Source organism: Protopterus annectens, chromosome 13.part0, assembly GCF_019279795.1.
Source record: "Protopterus annectens isolate FY-2018-M chromosome 13.part0, PAN1.0, whole genome shotgun sequence".
Taxonomy (NCBI): Eukaryota; Metazoa; Chordata; order Ceratodontiformes; family Protopteridae; genus Protopterus; species Protopterus annectens.
In genome coordinates this window covers 1,012,879,264-1,012,906,072 of record NC_056747.1, presented here as the reverse complement: position 1 = coordinate 1,012,906,072, position 26,809 = coordinate 1,012,879,264, and the positions used below count along the sequence as shown (strand labels likewise).

Sequence of the window (26,809 nt, the reverse complement as noted above, 5' to 3'; positions counted from 1 at the left end):
CCCTGCAGAAACATAGTAAAAAGTGTGTTTGGTAGTTTGGCATCATTATATGTGGTGGGATGTTATTTTCTTGTGATTTGTAGTGTTAGATGTTGTGAAATTCAATGTTATGGATTTTAGATGTTTTGGGTTTTAGATGTTCTGGTCTCAATGTTATGAAATTAGATGTTATCGGTTTTAGATGTTACAAAGTAGACCCATATATATATATATATATATATATATATATATATATATATATTTATATGGATCTACTTCTGTTCTACGAAAACACGTTTTTTCAAAGAGCAGAAGTCTGAACCCATTTCAGTGAAAGTGCACTTAACCGAAACTTCACATTTGTGAACACTGATTCACTGAACCAGAAATAAAAACAAAAAACACTTCAAATATGCTTTTGCAGGGGGGGGGGGGCAAGCCTCCCTGACCCCCCCCCCCATGTAGGAAGCTGCTTCCCCCCCACACCCCCCGCAACTTATATATACTAACTCTGAGATCACACTAGAGAAGGGATATGGGTATATTTCCTTATTCCCACTGTGCCCCCTGCAAAAGTATGTTTGCAGTATTTTTTATTTTTTATTTCCAGTTCGGTGAACCGGTGCTCTTGAAAATGCACTTTCGGTTAAGTGCACTTTTGCTGAAATGGGTTCATACTTCTGCTCTTCGAAAAAACATGTTTTTGTAGAACAGAAGCAGACCCATATATATATATCTATATATATATATATATATATATATATATATATATATATATATATATATATATATCTATATATATGTCTGTTTTATAAGATCAAAATACCAGAAGATTGAACGGCTGTAAATATTAAAATGCAGAATGTGGAATACAGCTAAGTGAAGGTGAAGCCTGTTATGTGAGATCGCAGTACTGAGGGGATCCAGGAATTTGATTTTTTTTCTGCTGTAGTGTGATCTCAAGATTGGTATATATAGTTAGCAGTGATTGCGAGGGGTACATGGGGTTTGCCCCCCCCCAACAAAAAAGTTGTTCTTCTTGATGTGGTGTTGATATTTATGGCTTGACATTTAGCCATTTGATCTTCTGGTGCTTCAAACTTGTATAGATCCATACACACACACACACACACACACACACACACACACACACACACACACGTAGATTAACAGGAAGAATGAGCTTCATTCCCATATCAAGTAGTTGGTTGAATTTGAAGGTGGGATGGGGATGTCATAGTGATTAAGGTTTTTACCTACAAGGTACAAGGTTTGAGTCTGATCTCTTGTTATTGGCTAGGCTTGTAATTGTCTGTGGACTGATAGCCTAATATAAACCTATGAACACACGCACTCTTAATAATTAAAGTTTAGCAACAACAATACTTTTTATTTAAGTGTAGGTAGTGGTCTAATATTATTAGAATAAAGAGTAGTTTAAGGAAAACATTGACTGTATTGAATGCAAGGCTCAGTATACAGCACTCTACAGTTTCCAGTATAGCTTTCAGAGTTAGAGGTCCCAACTTGCAATGTTTTTAACAAATAGCATAAAAGGTCTAACATAAAGACTAGAAAAACAGGTGTGAGGTATATTGCTTAGTCCCCTCCGGATACATTTAACTGCATTCTTTCTTTGTTTTTGTCTGTCACTTTCTGAGAATCTGAACAGCAAACAGTTGTCTGACTTTTTATTGACGTTGCTGCACAGACTAGCCCAACCATCACTGTGTTTCTGGATAGTATAAAACTGAATGTTCATACAAGGACAGTGTTATTTTACAATGAAGTTCAGGTGAGGCTTTATAAATGTAGCAAACTTGCTGTTCCTTCTCTCTGTGACTTCCTTTTTAGTCATATGCAGTTTCTCAACCATGCTCGTCTTCATGCTGATTCTAATAGCCGAAGCAACCTTGCACTCTTCATTAACATCTAGTCCTACTCAAAATGACCAATTATTTCCATGCTAATCTTTTCCACCAGCAGCTGCTTGTACAAGTCTTTTGTTCTTTTAGTAGGATGAATGCTTCCACATTTCCAGCTGTAGCTTCTTTCTATAAGTTTCCGTATATGAGTGGGTACTTACGAATAATCCTCATGCTAAGTGGTAATCAGTTAATCAAATGTTTATTAATTTGCTTAAGAATAAGCATCTTACAATTCAAAAACAACCGGTAAACATATATTTAGTAAAAAGTAAGTCTACGCTGCATTAAGACTCATCAGCAAGACCTGGGGAGGCTGTAATAAGTAAATCAAGCTTTAGAAACTTCTTGAAGGAACCTGTCATGGCACATCACTGAAGATATCAAGGTACTAAATTCCATAGCAGTATAGACTGATATGAAAAAGATCATAGGCCAGATGTTTCAAATCACATCCTCAGAATATTTTTTCAGTCCACAATAGATGGGCAAAGTGCTGAGATGAGTGGTAGGGGATCACAGCTCTTAGGATTAAGCAGGATCTGTGTCATGCAGGGATAGATATGTGTGTACCAAAACTTTGCATGTACTTTTTGATGCCACAGGTAGCTGGTGCAGGTGTAACATGGTTGTGCTGGTGTGAGCTCATTGGAATCCTAGCTGTGGAGTTTGGCACCTCCTGGGTGCAAGAAACACCTACACTTGGCAGCTTAAGGGCAGATAGAACTTCAATAATCTCCATGGGAAAAGACCAATGTACTGATCATTGTAACCAAGTCTGTAAAAGTTAACAGGGACTTCATCCTCTCAATAGACCCTGTATGAAAACAGTTGATCATCCATAATCAGCCCTTGGTCCTACATCTTCTATACAAATACAAGCCTGTTCCTCCCATAAATAATCATAGTGGACAAGCATAGAACAGTAGAAACCTTAAGGGTTGCACATACACTCAAGATCTTAGTCTTCACAGGGTTAAGTTGCAAATAACTAGCTTTTGTGTATAACATGGTGTCCAAATAGTCCTGTGAAGAAGTAAAAGCCATTGGCTTCTCCCAACAGAAAGGGAGATATAACTGGACTTTTGTGTCACAGGATTTATACCTCAGACTTCGCCATTGACCGACTACACCCAATAGAATATCAGTCCAGATGGCCAAATGAATAAATACATTTGTTGTATTATTGAAAATAAATTTATGGTGGAAGGCATTGTGATCCCTCTCCAGAGTTCAAAGAAGGAGGATATAATCTTTAAAAAGAGCAGAAGGTAAAGTTGTAATAATGATGACAGCTCAGTTGTTCCCTTTGATAAGTAGTAAAAATAAGGAACTGCAAAAAGAGCCCAAAACAACAGTTCCCAGTCCCCCAAATAAAATTCACTCTGTAGTCTATACTGGGGCAAGCAGAACAACCTCCAACCCAAAACCAACCAACCAAAAAAAAAAAATAAGCAGGAAGCAATAAAACTAATATTTAATGTTCTGAAAATGTAAAGGAATGAGATTTAGAAAGTCCATAGAGAAGGAGCAGGAGCAGCTGTGGCTGCAGGTTCAACAAAGTACAGCCCCAAAATATGATGGGCCTCAGCAGCAAAATGAAGATACCGCAAATAGTCACGCAGTCTGAAAGAGACTCTGAGACTTAATTTGAGGGAGACATTTGAACTAGCGTTGTCGCCTCACAGTAAGACGCTGACCGGTTCGACTCTCAGCTAGAGCATCTTCTACGTGGAGACATGCGTGAATGGGCATACCTTCGTTGAAGGTTGTGTGTTAGGGCTGGCAACTCAGCATGTAAAAATCAATTGCCAATCATTAGCGGACCGGAGTTCCGCTGTGGCAAGCCCTAACTGGGAAAAGCCGAAAGACAACAACAACCATAATGAATTTTCCTGAGTGGATCTCTTCGCTTTCAGCCTTGCAATTCAGCAGATCCAGTGATGACTCAAGATTCTTATACCAACTTACTATGCAGGTTACATTTTACCTTACAGCATTGATGAGTAGGTCATCCCATTTCATACTCCACTACCCATTAAGTGTCGTTCATCAATGTTATGTTTCATCAAAAAACTTACATTGATAGTACATTTCATCAGAAGGTAGCAATGCAATTGAAGAGGAACGATGGGTTCATGCCTTTTACTTACACTACTAATGACTGGCACTGACAGTCGTTTTGCTGAGATCAGGTGAAGAAAAGGACAGATTCCCTTTCTCCACTGTTGTGTGATCTCAGAGTTACTGCTTTTTAGCTGTGGGGGTTGAAAGGAGCAGAGATGTTTGGTCTCTTTGAAAAATATTGTGTACATTTTTTAAATGTCAAATAATGATCCGGGTGGTGCAGCAGTTAGCATTGTTGCCTCACAGCAAGAAGTTCTTCAGTTTGATTCTTGGCTGGAATGCCTTCTGTGTGGAGTCTACATGTGCTCCCTGTGTTCTTGTGGGTTTGCTCCAGTTTCCTCCCACATTCCAAAGACATGCATCTGGAGGGTTTCTCTGTGCGCTTCTGCTAAAAATGGGTGCTGTTCCATTTGGACTTTCCCGGTGAACAAATGTTAAATGAAAAATTAATGAAATGCTTGAGGTGTGTGGGTTCCCTTTGCTTTTTTTTCTTTTCATGTTGAACATTCAGTGTTTTTGTGTGACAGAATCTCAATGTAAAATAACTCTCCCTTTCCTTATATTACTGCTACTGTTTACACCACCCCTGGTTAAATGATACCCGTACTGACTAGTTTTTTTTTTTTTTTTGTGTGGCACATTTGACTCCTTACAGCTGTTCTCATTCATCAGGTCTACAAAACCTGACTAGCTTGCCTTGGACTGTCACTGACACATTTGTGAGGCCTATGAGGTGACTTAGGCATCTAGGGGCAGTTTCACACTGCTACAGAAGAAGTTTTTTCCTCCTAAGTTCTACCTCCTGTGCGCACCCATCCCATCATATGGAAGGACATGCAATGGGCTTGTTGGTATAGCCATAGCCCTGGTTTTCCGTACCCTGTTGCTTGTCTCTCCCTCTACTAGGAGTCAAACAAAAGGTGCATCTAAGTACCTTCACCCCCTGCACCCCCAGGACTATTTATCTTTAGATGTATTTTTCACTGTTTTCCTGTATACCCTAGCCATTTTTTCCTTTTACGCCTGCAATCTGTAGACCACATTGAATATTTTTTCCTTCCAGGAGCTGGTATTGTTTGCACCTACAGCAGTTTGTTTTCTCCTGTCCTAGTCTGCATACGGCTACCTCCTGCAGATCAATCTGCGACATGAACACAATTGCAACCATTGAAGTAAGGTGCAAATTCTGCACTATGTCAATTTTTAGTCTTTATGAAATGGTACATTCTATATAATTTTCTTACTATCGGCATAAGTTTTACATTATAGTCTGTTATCTCTGGGTGTAACTAGTGATTTCTATAATCTGTTTGTTAAGTGCACTGATCCAAACTGACTGTCTTCTGTTGTGACCTGAAAAAAAAATTGATCTCTACATTCAACCAAGGTAGACAGTAAAGAATGCATTATATCAGTGCTGGTAAAATAAACAAGGAGACAGTAAAACAGTGCAACACAAATGCGATACCTTTTATAGGCCCAGTAAAAGGTATAATGTTACCTCTGTATTATGCTGGTATTCTAGCTGATGACCCAGAAATAATGGTGACAGTACACATTTTTCTTTAACTGTTTATTTATTACTTATTTGGTATCTAGTTCAGTGGATTGACCTAAATCTGGTCCATTTCACTTATGGCCTGAGTCAAAAGCAAAGCATGTGCAGAAGGCACAGTTAAAACTGTATTATTTGGTAGCTCAAGCTGTAGTGGTACTTTAAAAGAACATTCTTACAATATTTTAAATTCTTAAACAGTAGCTATAGTGATTATTCTGTAAGTGTGAAACTGCTCCATGGCACTGGAGGTACACAGCTGAAGACCAGTTAACTGAATAAGGGCACTGGACAAAAGGGCCATTTTTTTTCTGGGGCGACCTGGTAGCACTGTCTGATTAAATGGCTTGCTCATTCACACAGTTTGCAAATGGAAATTGAGGGAATCAAACTCAGGACTACAGGATGAAACCCATTAACCAATAATAGACTAAGGGTCTGATACCTCTGCCAGATCAGAACTGTGAGTAGGCTGCTGTATAGTGAACTATACTTAGCAGAGTGTAATATGTGCTGTACAGAAGGAAATGCGAGCACACATATCCATAGAAGGATACATGTATAAGATAATACCAGTCATTAAAAGCAACCTGTGAGAGTCAAAATCCTCATCAGGTCTAGAGAAGCATCTTTCTAGGCAATGTGATTTCAGTCAGATAGCTGTCATTACACCCATGCACCTATTTGCATTAACACTCCTATGCAATTCTACAATAAAATCATTAAATCAGCAGAGGCAACATTACATTAAAACATCTGTGTTCACTTTCTAAAGTCTAATGACTCAAACACTGTTGGTCTTGAAATGTATATTTTAACAAAGTGTAAGTCCACTGACTACAGTTAATGTATCTTTTTATATATTTTTTTGCGTTATTTTTACGTTTTTCAGAGTTATGCTTTTAATGCAAATTAGAGCTCAGTTTCTATGCTTTTTTATTGTCTGCAACATGAATAATAAAGACAAAACTGGTGTCACATGCAGTGCAGACTTTAGTTGCCCCATTTGTTTTGTAATTTTGAGAACTAGGCAACTGATTTATGTGGACCGAGAAATTTTCTGTACATATTCCGAAGTACTGAAAGGCACTGGTGGGAAGAAGCAGACATAAGGAAGATACTCAGATTACAAACTGAGCTGACAAAATCCTTTGATGGCACCAAGATATGTAGAGTCAAAGCATTACCCTGTGTGTTCATAATCACAACAACAAATGTGAAATAGAGGGAAAGCATGTGGAAGGCACTCACCCAGTCACAACACTAAGATGTTTAGCAGAATCAGAGCTTCGTATGACGCTTTCTTCATTGGTTATGAATGAGGCTGACTGTTTTAAACTACTGTGAATCTTTGCAGTAACATGCCCTTATTCAGTCTTGTTGTGAGATTAGCTCATATTTTAACATATCTTGCACATCTGCAGAGAACAGTTACATACAAATACACAGAGAGACCTTTGCCACTTACCTAGTAGTCATTTCAATTTCAGATTTATCTGATTTTATATGTTTATGCTTACCGTCTTTGGCTCGTTAATAAACCATGGCTTTCTGATTTAGGATAAATTGTTTTTTGCAGGGTAATGCTAAATATTAGTATGACTTTATTTTCTTTTGTCATTATAAACACTTTAATAACAGTGAAATACTGATTTCAACAAAAATGGGTACTTCCATTCGGACCTAAAAACATGAGTTTTAATTTGGACTACAGTTGGCTTCCTGAAAACTAACAGAAATTCCGCCACAAATACTTACAACTGTAATTAGAAAATCAGAAATGGACATTTGTCTTAAATTAGTTTCTTATGTGGGGAGAGTCAAACTCCTTACACCCCCATAAGGGCTGTACCCCATATTCTCTGCTACTTAATATAATCACATTGAAAGCTGCTATTATTCACAGAAAAGGCAGTATGTAAACTTCAGGTTCTGTGATGCTTTCTCCAAGTTGTAGCATGGTTGTGCCACAGAATGGCACAATAATCTTGACAGCTGAATGATAGTGAAGAAATGTCATATTCCAATGTGAAGAATGTATTATCAGTATACCACCTTTAAATAAAAAAAGAACTTCAGATATGTCATTGGTACATTATTTACTGATTTATGTATGTGTTTACATATACAATCATACAGTATTATGTATGTATGTATGTATGTATGTATGCATCTATTTATTTACTAAATAATTTGTATTTTGTTACTGGGTCAGTTCCACTAGGCAAAACCCACATGTGAAGAAAAGCCCCCAGTGCAGAAATTTTGTACATACTAGTACAAGTATAGATTGCACTACGTTACTAAGTGCTAAATGGGAGCTGTAATAAGACAGAAAGTGTGTTGTTGAGTGGAAGATGAGCAATACTTGTATATGCACAGGAAAAGGATACTTGCACATGTAGAAAAAAGATATGGGTGAGAGACAAAACACAATCTGTCTGTATATGCACATATGCAATCCTGGAATTCATGTCAGCATGACTTGTGGGACTGGAATTGCTGGAACATGTTCCAAGAAGCATCCCCCTGAGACTGCAGTTTCAGTCCCCCACATTATATAGACCAAGTATCAGGCTGTGTGCAAGTAATAGAAATGGAAGTGTGTCCCACAGCCACCTTCAGTAGCTGCTGCAAGTATCCTGACATCGGCTATGTGTAAATATGGCAAGTCTGGGTACTTTACATATGGTACAACACTTGCAATTGGCAGAAACCTACTACACAGTCCACCTCTGCCTCTCACCAGGATGTATGTGTGAATACATCTGTGCTGTGTATGCATGTGCGTGTGTGTGTGTGTGTCTGCCTGTCTGCCCACGCACTCTCGCATGTGAGTTTTTGTGTGTGTGCATTCACACGCATGTGTGTTTCAGTGTCTGTCCATGCACTGTTGCATATGTTGGTGTATCTGTGCATACATGAATGCACGCACGTGTGTGCCTGTCCATATGAGTGTGGGTATGTGTCTGTACATGTGAGTGTGTGTCTGTACATGTGAGTGTGTGTGTGTGTGTGTGTGTGTGTGTGTGTGTGTGTGTGTGTGTGTGTGTGTGTGTGTGTGTGTGTGTGTGTGTGTGTGTGTGTGTCCTTACCCAAATAGTCTGATGTCTGTAAACCTCTAGATGTCTTGCACTTAGAAAACGGGTTGCATAGAAGTTGGTGAAGTTAAGTAAGGCTATAATCTATGAAGAGATGATTCCCATGTTTTAGGGTTGGATTTCTTCAGCAAATACTTGCTGTGTGCCTAACTGTGTGTGTTGTAGAAATACATCTGGAGAGTGCTCCCCAACAGCTAGCTGTGAAGGGAGGGGGGTGACATACAACTGGAACAGCCAAACTGTCAACAGTAGTACCATGAGCTGCTGCACTCTTAGCATGCTGTAAATGCTGTGAAGGGAGGGGGGTGACATACAACTGGAACAGCCAAACTGTGAACAGTAGTACCATGAGGTGCTGCACTCTTAGCATGCTGTAAATAGCGACGGACTCATGCACTGAGCGAGCAAACTCTGCAGCAAACAGAGCTGCAGGAAATCATAGCGGATGCAGACATACACTGTTAACAAGCACATTAGACATATAAAGTTAATGTGATGTGGGATATGAAGAGTAAGAACAATTTAAAGTATAGCAAATTATATAAATCAAGATAATGAAAAAGGATGAAAAATCTGCATGAAGCTGAGAACAAAATATCCGCTCAAAGTATTTAAGTATCTTCCAATCAAGTTTTCAGAAAAGTACTCTTTGGACCATATCAGAGGAAATCATCTCTGAATATATTACGCGTTCAGGTTTTCAAGAAACATAAGGGCAGTTGCCTTGGAACTTACCAGTATAAAAGAATTACTATGGGAACAAGGCTGTGGTTATAAGTATTGATATAATTAAAGTTGTGTATAATGACATCTCAGTTATTGATAAAAAATACGAACCAAAAACTAATAAATCAAAATCAAAGCAAAGGCTACTGCAAATGACTCCACAACTCAGAAACAAATAGCGTATACTATTTAATTAACCGCTTTCGTCCGTAGACTTCCCTGAGGAAGTCTACGGACGAAAGCGGTTAATTAAATAGTATACGCTATTTGTTTCTGAGTTGTGGAGTCATTTGCAGTAACATCTCAGTTATTGTTGCTGTATGAAATGTAGCATTCCAACAAAAGTCAGGATACTGTAAGACAAGAGACCCTGGGTGGTGAGAATGGTAGTATTTTAGTTGATCTGATTTTTGTTTTAGAATGATGTCTAGGTGTAGTGCATTTATGACAGCTTTTACTGTTGAGATAAAACTTTTAATTTTAATTTGGAGCAAAGTCCTCTTTGTTGTATACATTACTGTGAGTTAGATAACCTCAGGCTATTGGAAGGATGTGATTTGGTACCCCTGCCATTAACAAACTTTACAACAGAAGGAAGAAACTTTTGCAGAAAAAGGTAAAGCCCCAAGACTTAAAAAACTCCCTTATTAGTCTCAACAAAAAGTTGAGATCCCTCATCAAAACCTCTAAAGCCAGCTATGAAGGCAGAAATGCGGTAGACACTAAAAACAACCACAAAGCCTTCTAGAGTTATATCAAGAATCTCAACAGTAATACCCAGGTTTGCTCTGAGGTACTGCACAATGTTACCTCCTATACTGAGCAAGCAGATATTGCCAACATACTGGCCGACAGATTCAGTGCTAACTTTACCCCTTTTTCCCCACTAAAGGACCAATCATAATTCCGGAGGAATGCCAGGCACTCAGCATTACTGCAGCACAGGTTAAAGCTGCATTGCCCAAGGCCAGGAATACAGCTTCCATGGGACCCGACAATATTCCTGGATGTGTTCTATATGAACTACAAAGTGAACTGGCACCACATCTGTGAGCTCTGTTTAATCACAGCCTCACCTCAGGCTTTGTCCCTACCAAATGGTGCACTGCTACAGTCATCCCTCTCCATAAAGGGGTGAGACTACAGACCCTGGGAATTATTGTCCCATTACCCTGACGAGTCTGATAAGTAAGGCTATGGAGTACATCATCATGGACCTAATTAACAAGCATATAGGGAATCTCCAAACTCTAGATCCCACGTAATTTGGTTTTGTGAAGAGTAGATCATGCTTGCTCAACCTGGTTGACTTCTTTGAGTCAGTCACCAGAGCTGTGGATGAAGGCAAGGCAGTTCATACAGCCTACCTCGATCTGGCCAAGGCCTTTGATACCATTCCCCACTCAGGAATTATTGATGAACTCACCAAACAAGGCATCAACCCCTATATCACTAGGTGGGTTGCAAACTGGCTCACAGATAGAACCCACAGTATGAAAGTAGTGGAATCCAAATCAGACTGCCGACCAGTCATGAGTGGAAGTCCCACAGGGATCGGTCCTGGGTCCACTCCTGTTTGACATCTACTTCTTAGAAGTCCAGGCCAACAGGGAGGGACTCTGGCTGACCACGTTTGCAGATGACTGCAAGCTGGGAGCCATTATTTAACTCCCCAAGTGATGAAGACATCCTATAGAAAGGCCTCACTGAGACCAGTGATGGGTGTCGAAACCATGACCTTAAGCTTAATGCCAAAAAATGCATCATCATTCCCTTTGGGAAAAACTCAGTTCCTACTAATTACCACATCAATGGGAGCCAACTGAACACTGAAGGCGTTATAAGAGATCTGGGGACACAGGTTGCTAGCAACCTCTCTTTTAACCCCACTACATTGCCACTGTGGTTAGAAAGTCCTTCTATGTGGCACATCTCATTACCAAGGGTTTTGCATCCAGGAAGAAAGAGGGTATCATCTCTTTCTACTCTTCTCTCATTAAGCCAGTCATCAAGTATAATGCCCCATTTGGCATGTACCTCACTAGATGCATGCAACAGCTGGAAAGGTCATAAAAGTACCTCACAAAGAGGATCCTAGGCCTTAAACACATGTCCTGCATGGACAGACTCAAAAAACTCTAGCTATTCCCTGTCTCATATCGTCTACTAAGAGGTGATCTCTGCTAGCCTTACAAAGCCATGTCTAACCCAGCTCTGTTAGAAATGCTACATCTAAAGAAATCCCAATCCCTCCATACCACATGCTTCAGAAACCTCAATCTCATTACCACAATCAATAGAACATGCTAGAGGGACAGGTTCATAACCCAGAGACTGCCCATGCACTGGAGCAGACTTCCCATACATGTCATGCAGAGCACCTTACTGGCTCTCTTCAAGGGAAATCTTGATGAGTGGATGGGAAATAGAAAATTCACCCTGGGGATCACTCCAGTATCTTTACCTGATAGAGGCACTGGGAACTAACGTTAGGCAGCACAATGCCAGGGCACTTCTATGGGCTAGGCTTGTAAAGGCTCCAGGGCATTAGCCTAGTACACACCTATGATCCTATAATATGCAGAGTCCAAGCTGCTGTAAGCTTTTTCTTTATTTACTGCTTCAGGAATACCATGGCATGGTGGGGGGGAATGCACATATGCATGTGGTTATATGTGGTTAAGCACAATAATTGGAAGTTAATTAGGTTAAAAGTAATTATGTGATTTGTCCTCATGGGAGTCTGTTCCATGAATCTAATACATAGACGTGACTTAAAGTGCTTACTCTGTGTTTCCTTTGAAATTATGGAAAAATATTACTGCTATGTATTACTTCATTCCTTTCCATTCCTTGCCTTATGATGTAATTCTTCACTATACTGTTGTATTTTTCTATAATTTATTACATTTTCACAGGGTGCACTTTGCAGCAGGGTCCACCAGTGTTCTGTGGCACTAATGGATTAAGAAAATAAATAAGTATATAAAACCCTACACTGTAAGGAGTCATACTAGGTACTGCTGGAGACAACATGGGAGATTTTTTTTTGTTTTGCTGGATGTGGTCTTTATGGTGCACAGTGAGGAAATACAATTATGGAGGGCAGGGATCAGGTCTTTAATAATTAGTATAATTCCATGTTATATTTTTGTGCAGCATTTTACAAAATAAAATTCTGAGGGGTGTACAGAAGAAGACTAGCATTTAAAACTCTGTAAAAGTGTAAACGTTGAATCAACTGCACCTTGAAGAATTTGCAATTACATTAATCTTCAGAAACAGATGTTTACCCTTGAACAAGCCCTGTTGTTTAATCATCAGTTAGTACAGAGAGCTTAGCAGAAGATGGGTCATAGCTAACCCCTTCCACCTTCTGGTATGAAATATGCTCATGAAAGTCTGTCATTACCTTGGGATGGGTGAGACGAGTCAGAATCTGTGTTACAGGTGCTCCATGGTAACACTAGTCATATTCCCAGATGTTCTTACTCCCAATTATTTACCTTACATCACTTTGCTTGCCATCAATAAAAATGTTTCTGTTGCATTTACTGCAAAATATATTGTTAATATGGAGTCTCTTTTTGAAGTTATTTTACCTTGTAGTTTTGACTTAAGCAGCCTTACATTTTTAAAGTAACCGATTGAAATGATTTGTTGTACCATCTAATCTTGTTTTCCTACCAGCTGTAAGATACAGCTGTTCATTTTCTTCAGGAAAAAAGTGGCCTGAGCCATGAGTATATGAACAGGTGTGTGTGTATGTGTGTTTGTTTGGTGGATAGGGCATATGCAGTATTTTTGGACCTTATGACTGCTGAATCCCAGGGCTACATATGTTGATTTCATGGTTGAAGGATGTCCTACCACTGTGGTGACATGCCTTACCAGCCTCTGTTCAAAAGGAATTTTGTTCTTAACACATTTTGCCATGAGAATCAAGAGAGATGGGGAAGGGGAAGTTATACTGTACTTTTTACATTATCTCTGTCAGATATGTAATACAATCATCATCACATAGGAATATTAGACGTAATAACCTTGAGAACAAGAATGCACACATTCAATGCACTTTGATTATTTTTTTCTTCACCCAATGTCTGTGTTACTTTATTTTTGACAAAACCTAGCAGTTATTTTTTTCTTTTCAAAAATTCAGGAACAGGAAGACTGCAGGATAAGTAACTTTGCCATTTAAATAATGTGAACATTTTTTCAAGGACATCTGTCAAGACTATGACTGTTTCTTTGTCTATTTGGCTTGCCTTTGTTCTCTTAATAATGAAAGAGAAGAATATGTATTGGAAGTGCTTCATTTTTACCTAGAAATATTGGAGGAATTGTTCACTTTGTTCAAGGTCTAAACATTTGCAAGCTGAGGTTCCAGGAAAAAAAGCATGGTTTGCTCTTTCACCACTTTGTACTCGCCTGTCCTCCCTTTATTCTCCAGTCTTCTAGAATTCTTATTTGTTTAGGTGTACTTTTATTTGTCTTTCTCTATATACCTTTTTCTTTCACTAGTCTGGAAAATAGGTAAATACAAAAATTAGTGTTAAAATAATACTAATACATTAAATGGAGTAAGCAGCATCTGGATATTGCACATGTAATGCATTTGCTATGAAATACTTATACATTGCTATTGTTTTTTTTGTAGGTGTTTGAATTTCATAAACCAAGTCCTCACTGTGAAGACACTTGAGGGGGTAAAACTGACGCTAGAAATTAATAAATAATTTCTACAGTTCTCACTACTGACCAATTGAAAAAACAAAAATACAGACATGTCACAAGTTATTCCAAGTCATGTATTACGTGTGGGGCAGACAGTATGTCTTTCAGCAAAGAACGGTGATAATTCCTTGGAAACAGACTGTTGTTCTGCTCTTTCCAATGCCTGCATGCCTTTGTCTCCAGGTGGCTGCCTTTATACCAAAGGACCATGGCCTTGTCAATCATTGAAGGGAACAGCACAAAACAGTTGCCTGAAACTGACAAATGCTGACATGCTTTGTAGTCCTGAATCTAAATCTTATGCCAGGTGCAACTCTGATAAAAGTTATGGCCACCAAGAAAGCAGACACCTCAGCTCACTTTCAGAGAATAACACTTACATTCAACAAGCTGGTAATGGGACGACACCTCTATGCCACTCAGAAGAGCTCCTGACATCACCAACATTGGACATTTCAATAGATAATCTAAATCAACTGATCCTAGAACTCGATCCCTCCTTCCAGCCAATCCCTGTCAAGCTGAGCTCCACTCAAGAACTTCCATATTCATGCAAATCAGGTAACTGTACAATATTTATTTTCAGATATGAAAGGATCTTGTCTGGTTTGATTACATGCATGGGATTACCTATGTTTTCACTCTCACTGCATTCACATTTTATCATTCTTTGCCTTACTGCTGATGTTTACCATTGCATATATATATATTTTTAAATTACAATGTGTTTTATATTCATGTTTAAAGCTTACACATTAATATATGCACTTTCATTTCATTCAACTTTAATTTACCAAGTAAGATCACTAGATAAACTTGAACTTGCTGTTTCCTGTCTCAGGAGATTTATATGTTTGTCAGCAAGCACTGAATGGCTTAATATTACTAAAACAGATCATCGTGGCTTCAAAGAGCTGCCAACGGTCAGTATTTAAAAAGTGTAGATACTTAACACAGAAGCAATAGCTTGTCTTCATACACACGTATCAGCAGTGTGACAGATGAATTCACGTTTGATGCTGTTGCAGGTATTTTGGGATGAAGATGACAGAAATGTTGCAGATACACAAACAAAATGTTTGGAAATTATATTCAGACATTCTGATTCATCTGTTTTGCTCTAAGTGCAGCTAAAGACTTTGGAATCTGTCAATGCTTGAAAGTCTACCAGGGGCAACAAAGATATTTTGTTTCCAGTACCATAAATTTTACTGTTTCTTAAGGTGTGCAAATATATTGTCCATTCATTTATTATATTATTATGACTAAATTGTACTAAAAGAATATGTCAATATATAAATAAGGTTATTTTGTTTCTGAGTAACTGCTAATAATACTCCTTGATGCAACTAACACAATGCAGGGACACGCAACTCTGATTAGAGAACCTTTAGTCCCCTACATCCTATAATTTGGTTTTCTTTTTTAATTAAAATTTAGTTCCTTACATCCTATAACGTGTTTTTCGTTTTTAATTAAAGTTTAATTCTTTATATCCTATAACTTGGTTTTCTTGTTTTTAATTAAAGAAAGCAGTGACTAACTGTGTCTTCAAATTTGGTTGACTGCAAACCAAGGCTATAGGGCTATATGTAAGGTGTGACTGAGAAGAATGCAAAAATGTATCTTTCTCTGCCTCGCCTTGTAGTCAGTATGCCTTAAGGGAGCAGTTATACTGCTAAAAGTTTTTGAAAGAAATATTGCTTTCATTTATATTGCCTATAGCATGATGTTTTGATCATTGCTAATAATGCCAAGCCTTGGAATGTGGAGACTAAATAAATGAAAATCTAGACTTACATAAATTAAGTTTGACATGGCCATTTCTTGGAATATTTCCTTTTTTTGAGGTATATATATATATATATATATATATATATATATATATATATATATATTCAGGGGTATGGGGTGCAAGGGGGAACTTACCGATCTGCAAAAAAAGAAGGTTTAAAGCAGAAGAACACAGTTCGATATTTGTTTTACTCCTGTGTTTCCATGTTTTTTTCAGGGTTTTGGGACACGGCATTGTTCCTACTGACATAGGATATAGGCTTAATTTTAGCTGATAATTTTTTTTTAATGTAGACATTGATAACTAAAAGCTGTTAAGTAAAGACTGGTCATTTCTTACAGTCTTGCCCTCAGTGAGCAAATACTAACTCAGGGAAGAACATGGACAGCATCTTCACTAGCAGCTTTGCATCAGAGACCTTGAAATGAGTAGGCACAGAGTCCATAGGTTCATAGGTTCATACTAGGCTATCTGCCCTAGGGCATTTACAAGCCTAGCCAGAGTGTGTTTGGCTTTCGCCACCCCTTGCAATGAGTTTACTGTGCCCTTTTTAAGGTTATGTTTACTGTGCCTCTGTCTAGTAATGACACAGAAGTGATCCCTGGGGTAAACCTACAATCTCCCATCCACTCGTCAAGATTTTTCTTGAAGAGAGTCAGTGAGGGGCTCTGCCTAACATGGACTGGGATTCTATTCCAGAGTGAAGGGAGCCTCTGGGTTATGAATCTGTCCCTCCAGCATGTCCTATTTATTTCTGTGCTGAGGTTCAAGTCACTCGATCGCGTAGCTCTAAGGGATTTGGATTTTCTGAGGTGGAGCATGTCCATTAATTCCGGGTTGGACATGGCTTTGTACGTCAGGCATAGATCGCCTCTGAGTAGGCAGTAAGCAACTGAGTAGAGCTGGAGTTTCTTTAGCCGAGCAGCATATGGCATCTGTTTGAGTCCCATGATCCTCTTAGTGAGGTACTTTTGGGGTCTTTCTAGTTGCTGCAGGTGTCGGGTAAGGTACATCCCAAATGGGGCATTGTACTCAATTATGGGCCTGATGAGGGATGAGTAAAGGGGCACAATGACCTCCCTTGATCTAGATGTGAATCCTTTCATGATAAGGTGGGCTATATAGAAGGTCTTTCTAACCACTTTGGCAATGTGGTTGTCAAAGGAGAGGTTACTATCAACTTCAGTCCCCGGGTCCCTAATTACTTCTTCTGTACTCAATGGATTACCTACTATGTGGTAATTTGTGGGCACTTTGTTTTTGCCAAAGGGTATAACTATACACTTTTTGGCGTTTAGTTTAAGGCCATGGCTCTGGCACCAGTTTTCCGTCTCTATGAGACCCTTTTGGAGGATGCCTGTGTCAGCTGGAGAGTCATTTATGGTGCCAAGTTTGCAGTCATCTGCGAACTTGGTCAGCCACAGTCCTCCCGTGTTAGCCTGTACCTCAGAAAAATATATTCCGAATAAGAGAGGTCCCAGGACTGAGCCCTGCGGGATGTCACTTGTAACTGGTTTAGAGTCTGACATGGCTCCAGCAATTCTGACCATGTGGGTTCTGTCCTTGAGCCAGTTTGCAACCCATCTTATGACATAGGGGTTTATATTTAGGCTGGAGAGTTTGTCTACGATGCCCAAGTGGGGTATTGTGTCAAAGGCTTTTGCGAGGTCTAGGTAGGCTGTGTGGACCACCTTACCCTCATCAATGGCCTTGGTGACTGTTTCAAAGAAATCTACCAGGTTCAGGAGGCAGGATCTGCCCTTGACAAAGCCGAATTGGGTAGGATCCAGTGTCTGTAGGTCCCCAATATCTTTGTTTATGAGCTCCATAATGATCCTCTCCATAGCTTTGCAGACCAGGCTAGTCAGGCTTATGGGGCAGTAGTTTCCAGGGTCCGTAGAGGCGTCTCCTTTGTGGAGTGGGACCACTGTTGCTGTACGCCATTCTTTGGGTACATATCCTGTAGTAAGGCTAAGATTGAATAGCAGCTTTATGTGAGGGTATAGCTCTTCTTGGAGTTCATGTAGCACGCAGCCCAGGACACCGTCCGGTCCCATTGATGCTGTGTTTTTTGCTTTGGAGAGGGTGGCTCTCACCTGGGCATCTGAGATGTCAGGGAGGCAATACTCTGCTGGGATAGATATTTGTCCTTTTTGGGGGGGGAGGGTTTGCACTGAACCTGTCTGCCAGGATGTTGGCAATGTCTGAGGGTTTAGTGTATTTTTTGTTATTATGGACTAACTCTGAGCATATCTAAGCTACTCATGTCATTGGCGACCTTTCCATGACAAGGTTGAGGTATTCACTCTGCATAGCAGGGAATCTTTTGCCATGTGCACTCATGCTTGTTAAATGGATAAGGGCCATATTCATGTGACACTTAACACCTCACGTGTGTTAAAATCTCGATGTATATTGTACAGAAAAACATAAATTCAAATATCTATGCATATTTTTTTAAAGTACAAAATCATTTTATAGCTGTTTTATAGATTTTTGCAGATCACTATAGTAAAATATATCAAAATAATGCAGTTAAACAAACTAGGTAGTGTGAAGGAACAAGGATCACATCTGTACAGATATTACCCTGGCCTTAATCCTCTGAACTGGCATTGATTACTGTTTCAGCCATCACAATGGTTTCTTGCACTTAATGTTTTGAAGTAGTTTTGTTAGTTTCCAATGCTCCCACAGAGGTTATTTGCAGAGAACAGTCATTTATGACAGTGCTTTCTAATGACATGTTTAAGTGTTCACATATACATGTTTGCTTAATCAAGACAAGACTATAAAAATATGCATTATTTCATAAATTTATCTCTACTTGTGCAGAAACTGAATTACTGGTCCTGAGATCAGAACGGCAGATATTATATATGTCTGCTTCTTAGCTGGATCAGAACCACTGGAATTTCTTTTCTGATGCACATATGAATCATAAACTAAATATAATATCTGGCCCCTGGCTGTCATATGGATAAGAACTGCGCCAAACATGGAGTTCTGATCCTTAGCTAGATAAGAACTGTGCATGGTGGATGCATCCTGGTTCTCTTCTCAATCAGTAATGTTGTTGCTGTTGTTGTTGTCTTTCGGCTTTTCCCGGTTAGGGGTTGCCACAGCGCAACTCCGGTCAGCTAATGATTGGCAGTAGATTTTGACAAATGCCGAGGTGCCAGCTCGACATTCAACCTTCAACAAAGGCACACCCATTTATGCATGTCTTTTGAATGCCCACCCAACCATGGGGAGGACATGCAGACTCCAAACAGAAGGCACTCCCCGCACTCCAGCCAAGAATCGAATGGGAGAACCTCTTGCTGTGAGGCAACAACGCTACCACTGCTGTAATGTGTTCTATAAAATCTATCTGTGATGGCTGTGTCCTGGTTCCCAGCTCAGTCAATAATGTGTATTATAAAATCTATCTGTGATGGCTAGGTTCTGGTTTTCAGCTTGATCAGTGGTGTGTATGATAAGGACTGTGTATGATGGCTAGATCCTGGTTCTCAGTTCGACCAGTAGTGTAGACAGTAAGAATTGTACTTGATGGCTTTCTGGTTCTCAGTGGTGCTTTTGATAAAAACTAACTGTGATGGCTGGGCCCAAGTTCTCACCTTAATCAGTAGTATATGCAATGAGAAGTGTTTGTGATGGCTGGGATGTGGTTCTGGCCTTATAGTGTGTGCATGACATTTGGGTTGTGGTTTGTCGCCTCTAAGTAGGAAGGAGAGTTGAAGAAGAAGATGAAATATGTAGGAAGGAGAAATGTGAAGAACATGAAATACCAAGAGTAACTTTATCTTGACTTCCTACTTCATGCTTCACACACACACACACACATACACATGCGCGCACACACACACACACACACACACACACACACACACACACACACACACACACACACACACACACACACACACTCACCATTACACTATCAGTTCTTACCATGCCCCATACACCTTTCTCACAAACCTCCCTTACCTACATTACAAAATTCAAGTTTTGTCTTTTTCAAGTTGGCATTGATTGAACTTGACCCTTTGTACTAGACCCTGAAGTCAAGGGACTCTTAATGCTCTTGTTTAAATCATTGTGTATCTTCAACCACCTCACTTTTTCCTAGGGATTTTCCTCCCTCTAGAATTGTTTTCCTTTGTTCTTCATTAGCCTCGTCCCTCCTGCTCCCTTGTCTGTCCTGCTTTCTACCGAATCTTTCATTCTCTCTCTCTGTGGTTTTGCAACTCACATAATGTTTTTTGGACACAGATCCAGTGGAAATATTTTCAAAATATTATATGACTGTATTACTTTTTCTCCCCCCTTTTGATTTATAGCATCTTCTGTTTTCACATCTTAATCTTAAACGTATGGTCAACCATTGTTGTTGTTTGTCTTTCGGCTTTTTCCCGGTAAGGGGTCGCCACAGTATGATCAACCATTGTAATACTGTTAAAAAATATTTTGGCTGTTGCCTTCATTGTATTATGCCCCTTCCTTCAAACTGCACCATGAAATCAGTAACATTTCATTTCTTTTGTTTCTTATTGGTATTTTAAGTAAAGAATTTCAGAAGTCTTACAGTGGTCTGCAGAAGTGTTTTCTTATAACAGAAGCTTTGAAATTTCAAAACTTTGAGGGATTAGTTCTGTCCCCCAGTACTGCCACTGCATACTTTGTCTTATGGTTAAGAATGTCGTCATTCTCTGAAGATGGTAATGGATGATTTGGAATGCACTCATTTAGTCTGTGTGTACATCAGTGCAGCAGTTAGAACTCATTTTTGTATTAGTTGTTGTTTCTGTACTGGTGCTGTTTAGGTGTTGTAATATCACATGGTAGTGTTACTTGTTCTCATCTACAGTTGCACTGCCAGCTATACCTGTGTTCTGTTTTGTATTCTATTTTTCTGCATTATCCAAGAAAATTGGTACTGCTTGCCTAATGTACCCACAACTAGTTACCATGTGTTATTAAACAAGTAACTACATTTAATTCATATCTAAGAAAAATATTACGTTTTTCTTTGCTCCTTATAACTCCATACTTTTGTTTCTTGTCCGATGTTTTTGTCTCTGCATGATACCACACCTCTCAACTGTCCAGATTTTCTGCAGAATGTCTAGATTTTAGCCTCATATTTTTAATTTGTTCCTCATAAAATCTGTGGTTTTCTGACAAATCACATTGAAGATTGAAGTCATTAACTTATGAGAAGCATTTGAGTTTCAAACTTCATATCCTTCAGAAAACATGCATGCTAATGGAAAACTTTGTTATTCTAACAACTTGTTGAATTTGTAAGAGTAGTAATTAAAATCTGTCCCTTGTTCTGGGCCTTTGTCACCCATTATTTTTAGCTTTGTTCAGATTTTGAATGCTAAAAGGTTGAGAGGTATGCTTGATGCACATAAAACAATGCTGATGTCTTTTTATAATTTATCCTGCTAATTACTTGCATCTAGTACCATAATCACTCTCTTCTGATGGTATAATTATTTATATTTTGAACATCTTGATTCCTATACAAAGGATCATCACATTTTATATCAGATAACTGAGATAATCTTCGACCAGTAATACTTTTAAAATACATGTATGCGTTTAACACATGCAGATTTAGTATCCGCATTTGAAGCAGCTGGCAATTATTTATAAGGAAATTAAATAAAGAAAGCTTCAAACATACATTCTTTATTTAGCTGGCAATTATTTATAAGGAAATGAAATAAAGAAAGCTTCAAACATACATTCTTTATTTAGCATTGTTCCGAAAAAATCAACAGTATTCAGCTAAATTGAAAAAAGCACTTTTAATTTCAATTAGCTGCAACAATAACTGATTAGTAAATAATGATTTTCCTTAGACTGCAGTTCTATTTGAACAAAGTAAATATATCAGATTGTCTGTAGACCTTTGCAGTATTAGCTCTAGTAATATGATGTGTTTACAAAGCAGCAGTTGTGAGGCAGAATTAGCTTTTGTAACTTTAAGAAAAGATAATACAACAAGCTTAAAAAGATGTAGATTCACTTAGTAGCATGTATAGCCTCTTGATGAATTGTGGGGAGGGGTGTGAGACAGTCGGTTAAATTAATTGTGCATGTAAGGTAATAACAGCCTTTTCATTTTTATAATTCCATTCAGATACAACGAATAGCAGTGCAACATCACTTAGACATACATCTGAAACGTTCCAGTGCTCTGCAAGTCCATCCATGACTCCATCTTGTTTATCTTCTAACAAAAATAAGCCTGTCTCACTTGTGGCTAGGAGAGACAGCTGTACCACAAATGGTACTGTCGCCTTTTCTAGTACACCCAAGGCTTATGGAGATGCAGGTTCACAGTATTCTCATGGCTCTTATCCTACCTGTCCTACAGGACCAGTGAGTGTTATGTTCTCAGCAGCTGAAGGTGTGCCCATACCCCAGAGTGGGCTGAGAGAGCACGGGCTAAGTGCTTATTATACTTCGAATATAGCTTCATCACCAGGATCAGACAACATGCTAAAAAGACTACATATGCACAGAACCCAGCAAAGAATTAGCGGAATATCCAACCTTTCAACTAGTCCAGGATCTGATACGAGTTACCTGCTTGGGAGGTAAGACTTTCACACATTTATTTTGTTAAAGAGTTTACAACATCTCCAAAATGCCTTCAATCTAAATATGTCTCATCCCTCTTCTATTTTAATCTCCATCCAAAGAAATCTTTATACATGTGTTGTCCAGTAAAGAGCACGTTGAATACTGGAAGGCACCGTAGTCCCCAGGCAATGACAGAAAAAAGAAGGGCAGGATTATCTCCTGTCTTTTATTAAAGATGAGGAGAGGCTGCTAAGAGGCTTTTCATTTAGAACTTCATTTTAGTCCCTATTGTCTACATTGTTCTCTCTCTTGCTGTCTAATGAAGGGTGTGCTCCTCAGCTGCAGCATGATGTTTCTCAGAAAGTGACCTCGAATACATGTTGGTCACAAGCCCAGTAGCTGATCTTGTCCCGCCTGCAGATTAGGGCATAATGTTGCAATGTGTACCAACTAGGCCTTACTCATACCTAATCTGAACTCAGGTCTGATCTGAAATGTAACCTGAATTATCATTCGGGATAATAAGCATCCAGCTGCTGACGTTTTTATCATTATAATCCATGATACTGAACAGGGTAGCATTTAGATCAACCAAAATAGTTTTTGCTGATATACAGCCAGTCTACATAAGAGTTCTAAAGTGAAAAACATGAATGTATGACTGTGGTGAGGGTTAAGTTACCTTGGGAATGTAATGACAATGGATTCTTGTAAACTGAGGTTGATATAATGGTGAAAAGTTTGGGGGTTGGTATATTGGTTAAGGTGTTTACTTTACAAACACAAGGTACAGAGTTTAATTTTCACCTTTGATGGATATTGGTTAGGCTTAAAATGACTCACAAAGGCAACTAGCCTAGTACTTACCTATGAACCCAGGAATGTACTTGTATATGTATCTGTTCAGATGTTCTATTATAGTCTGCAGGTAACTTGTTCCTCCTTCACAGGAATAGTACTTACAAATTTGTACTGCTGTTTTCACAGTATCTGCACCTTGAAATTTGTATTGTATTTTTTTGGCATTTTTCTGTCAGAACTGTTAGCTTTATTCATTAAGTAAAGAATAAATGCCACCATATTATTTTTCAGTACACATTCCTTGTCCAGTGATGATGTTGATAACCATCTTCAAGTCCATCTGATTCCAAGAAGTCCATCTCCTTCCACAGGATCATTCTCCAACCTCAACAGTCCTTCCATATTTTCTCCTGGCATACAGAAAGCATACTTTGGTGATCAGAGTGCAGACATTTTCATTTCTCCTGAAGATACAGAGTCACTTGATTCCATTTCAATGGCATCTAGTAAAAGCCAATCTTCTCCATCACCACCTTATAGAAAGGAGCACCCCAGCTATCTGTCCTCTTGTACAAGTTCTGTAAGAGATATTCCAGTTGTATTGGTGAACGGTAGTCTTCAGCATAAGGAGACTGCACCACAAACTCCTAGACACATCAGTGCATCCACAAGGGATAGAATTCCATCTAATAGAAATGCATTCTGTGTCATTCAGCATTCAAGTATATCCTCACCATCTCCAACTGGCTCATCCCTGGAAGGTAAGCAGACTTTGAGAGCAATAATTTAATTAATCAATTGTCAGCAAACATTCTAATGTTTCAGACACAACTTGCTCCTCTGAAGAATTAAATTGCTTTTCTTGTATGAAAAATGATACCTTAATTAATTAAGGGTGAGGAAAAAACATTTCAAGCCAAGACAAACTGGATTTTTTATTTAATCCTATTTAAGTATTAGAAAAAAGGCTACTGTAAAACTAAAGTGATAAGATAAATGTAGGTATTCTGGGAGCTTAGCACTGGGTGAAAATGGTGAATGGTAATGTTATACACGTTTTTAAATAAAAAGACATTTGACAAGGAAAAAATGATGGACTGTGTCTTATCTTTAAGAAGGGTTAATAATACTTAATATAAAATATCATGCCAAGATAAACAGAAGCGTGTTAGAGACACTGCTCAGTGTGAAAGCAATTTTATTTACAAAACTTTTGCATGTACATGTGGTGGAAGTAATATGGCAAGAGGGGTCTGTATAAAAACACTGAATACTCAAAAGAGCGAATGTCAGGAGACTGAGATCATAAGCTCAAAAAAACAGAAGCATAAATAGAAAGCGACAAACACAGCGCCTGTTTTTTTTTTTGCATGGGGCAAGCCCCTTGCACCCCAATATGTGTGAGGGGGCTACATGCCCACACCCCCTGTTAATTATATATAACAACTTTGAGATCACACTGCAATAGGGAAGAGAGCAAAACCCTGATTCACAGTGTACTGTGATCCTGCACAATGAAAGCCCGTGCCATTCAAGTTTTCAGGTTTTGGGACTCGATCGTCTAACATTAGGTGTTTTGAGCATTCAAACTTTTTTCACAGAAACCCATCAAAAGAGGTAGTTCAAATGTATACAAGTAAAAATAAAGGGGTTACCAGTTTCAGTAAAGTAAATCAGAGCAGTATACCTTGAAGTCATCATCATCATTATTATGATCATCAGCCCCTCTTTTTTCCTGTTTTCGACATGAGATTGAGGTGTCGTATCAACTGTCGCTATCTCTCTAGATTCAATAACACTTTTCTAGTTTCTTTGACAGTCATGCGTGACTGTCAGAGGTCTTCACTCACACAATCCATCCACCTCTTTGCTGGATGCCTTCATTTTCTCTTGCCTTCTTCCTGTCTGTCCCAAATCTTCTTCACCAAGTTGTCTTCTGCTTTCTTCCACGTGTCTGAATCACAATAATCGGTTTTCTTTGACTTTCTCTGCAATTATAGCTATTTTGTCCTTTGTTCTGATGCTCTCATTTCTTTGTCCCACAGTATACATCCTACCACCCATTTCAGGCACTTCATCTTCATCACCCCTAGTTTCCTCAACTGCTCTGCCTTAACTGCCCAGGCGTCTGTACCATACAGTAGTACTGGTCACACCACTGTTTTGTATACCTTATTTTTCAGCTTCTTTGTCATTCTTCTGTCACACACTCCCCCTGATATTCTGTGCCAGTTGGCTGCAGCCCCTCTGATTCTAGTTTTGACTTCTCATTCAGACTTTACTTCTCTTAAACCACCCCTCCCAGATACTTGAAACTGTTAACCTGTTCCACTATTTTCCCTTTGATCTCAGTTCTCAGCTTCTTCTGACTTCCCCCATTTGCTGCCACTACAACTGTCTTATCTCTACTCAGTTTCATCCCGTGTGCCATCAGTTTTGCATTCCATTCCCCTATGCTTTGCTGGAGTTCTTGCTCAGAGTCTGCCTGTAATGCCACACCATCTGCATACAGAAACTTTATCTGTCCCCCACTGACCTGCTTGCTAATGAAGTCCCTCACAAGTATGAGCAGCAGTAAGTTCAGAGCTTAACTGGGATGCATGCCCACTCTTATTGTGAACCCCTGTGTGAGACTGAGCACTATTCATACTTGAGTCATTCGTTCCTTATACATAGCCTGCGCTAATTCTTCCAATGCTTCTGGGACTTCGAACCAACACAGGACTGCCTAAATCACCTTTTTTGGGGGCCTTGTTTATGCTTTCTCCAAGTCTAGGAATGCCCAATTGGACTCTTTCCTCATCTCCAGCTACTTTTCAATTATATGTCTCACTGCAAACATTGGGTCTGTTGTGCTGCATCCTGATCTGAATCTGAACCACTCATCTCTCATCTTACTTTCTACTACTCTGAGTGTTCATTTATCAATCACCTTCTCCAGAACTTTCATGCAGTATGACAGGAGTTTGATACCTTGGTACTGCTCACAACTGTGTATGTCCCCTTTGTTCCTGTACACTGGCAGTAGTATGCTTATGCTCCAGTCATCTGGATACACATTTTTCTCCACACTGCCATGGGTACACTCAGGAGCTATTTCTTCCCTATCTTCAACAACTCGATCATATTTGCTGTTAACTCATTTGAGCCTCCTGGTTTCCCTGACTTCAATTTTCCGTAGTGCTATTATTGCATCTTCTGTGGTGGGCACCTCTTCTTCTTTCATCGGAAGCTGTGTCTGGGAAAGTACAGCTTCAGTGGGATGTTCTTCATTCATAAGCTTCTGGAAGTACTCCTTCCATCTGCCTTTGATGTCCTGCGGGCTGGTGATCAGGTTATTGCTGGCATCCCTTATGGAGGGTGTCTGACTGTCCTCTTTATCTTTCTGCCTCTGCCTTGCAACTTGATGGAGATTTAATGAAATGTAGGCTGAGGACTTGACTTGAAACATTATTGTTATTAC

The 26,809-nt window shown here is 39.1% G+C and overlaps 1 protein-coding gene across 1 annotated transcript in view; it reads left to right on the top strand.

Annotated features, from left to right (window-relative positions):
- The window catches only part of TNS4 (tensin 4), a 56,648-nt gene that overhangs the window by 9,920 nt on the left and 19,919 nt on the right, over positions 1-26,809 (top strand). The window contains exons 2-4 of the mRNA XM_044055011.1: positions 14,074-14,711; positions 22,100-22,559; positions 23,638-24,107. Of these exons, the coding sequence (XP_043910946.1) occupies positions 14,201-14,711; positions 22,100-22,559; positions 23,638-24,107 (1,441 nt within the window). The 5' untranslated portion in view covers positions 14,074-14,200. The remainder of the gene's footprint in view (positions 1-14,073; positions 14,712-22,099; positions 22,560-23,637; positions 24,108-26,809) is intronic.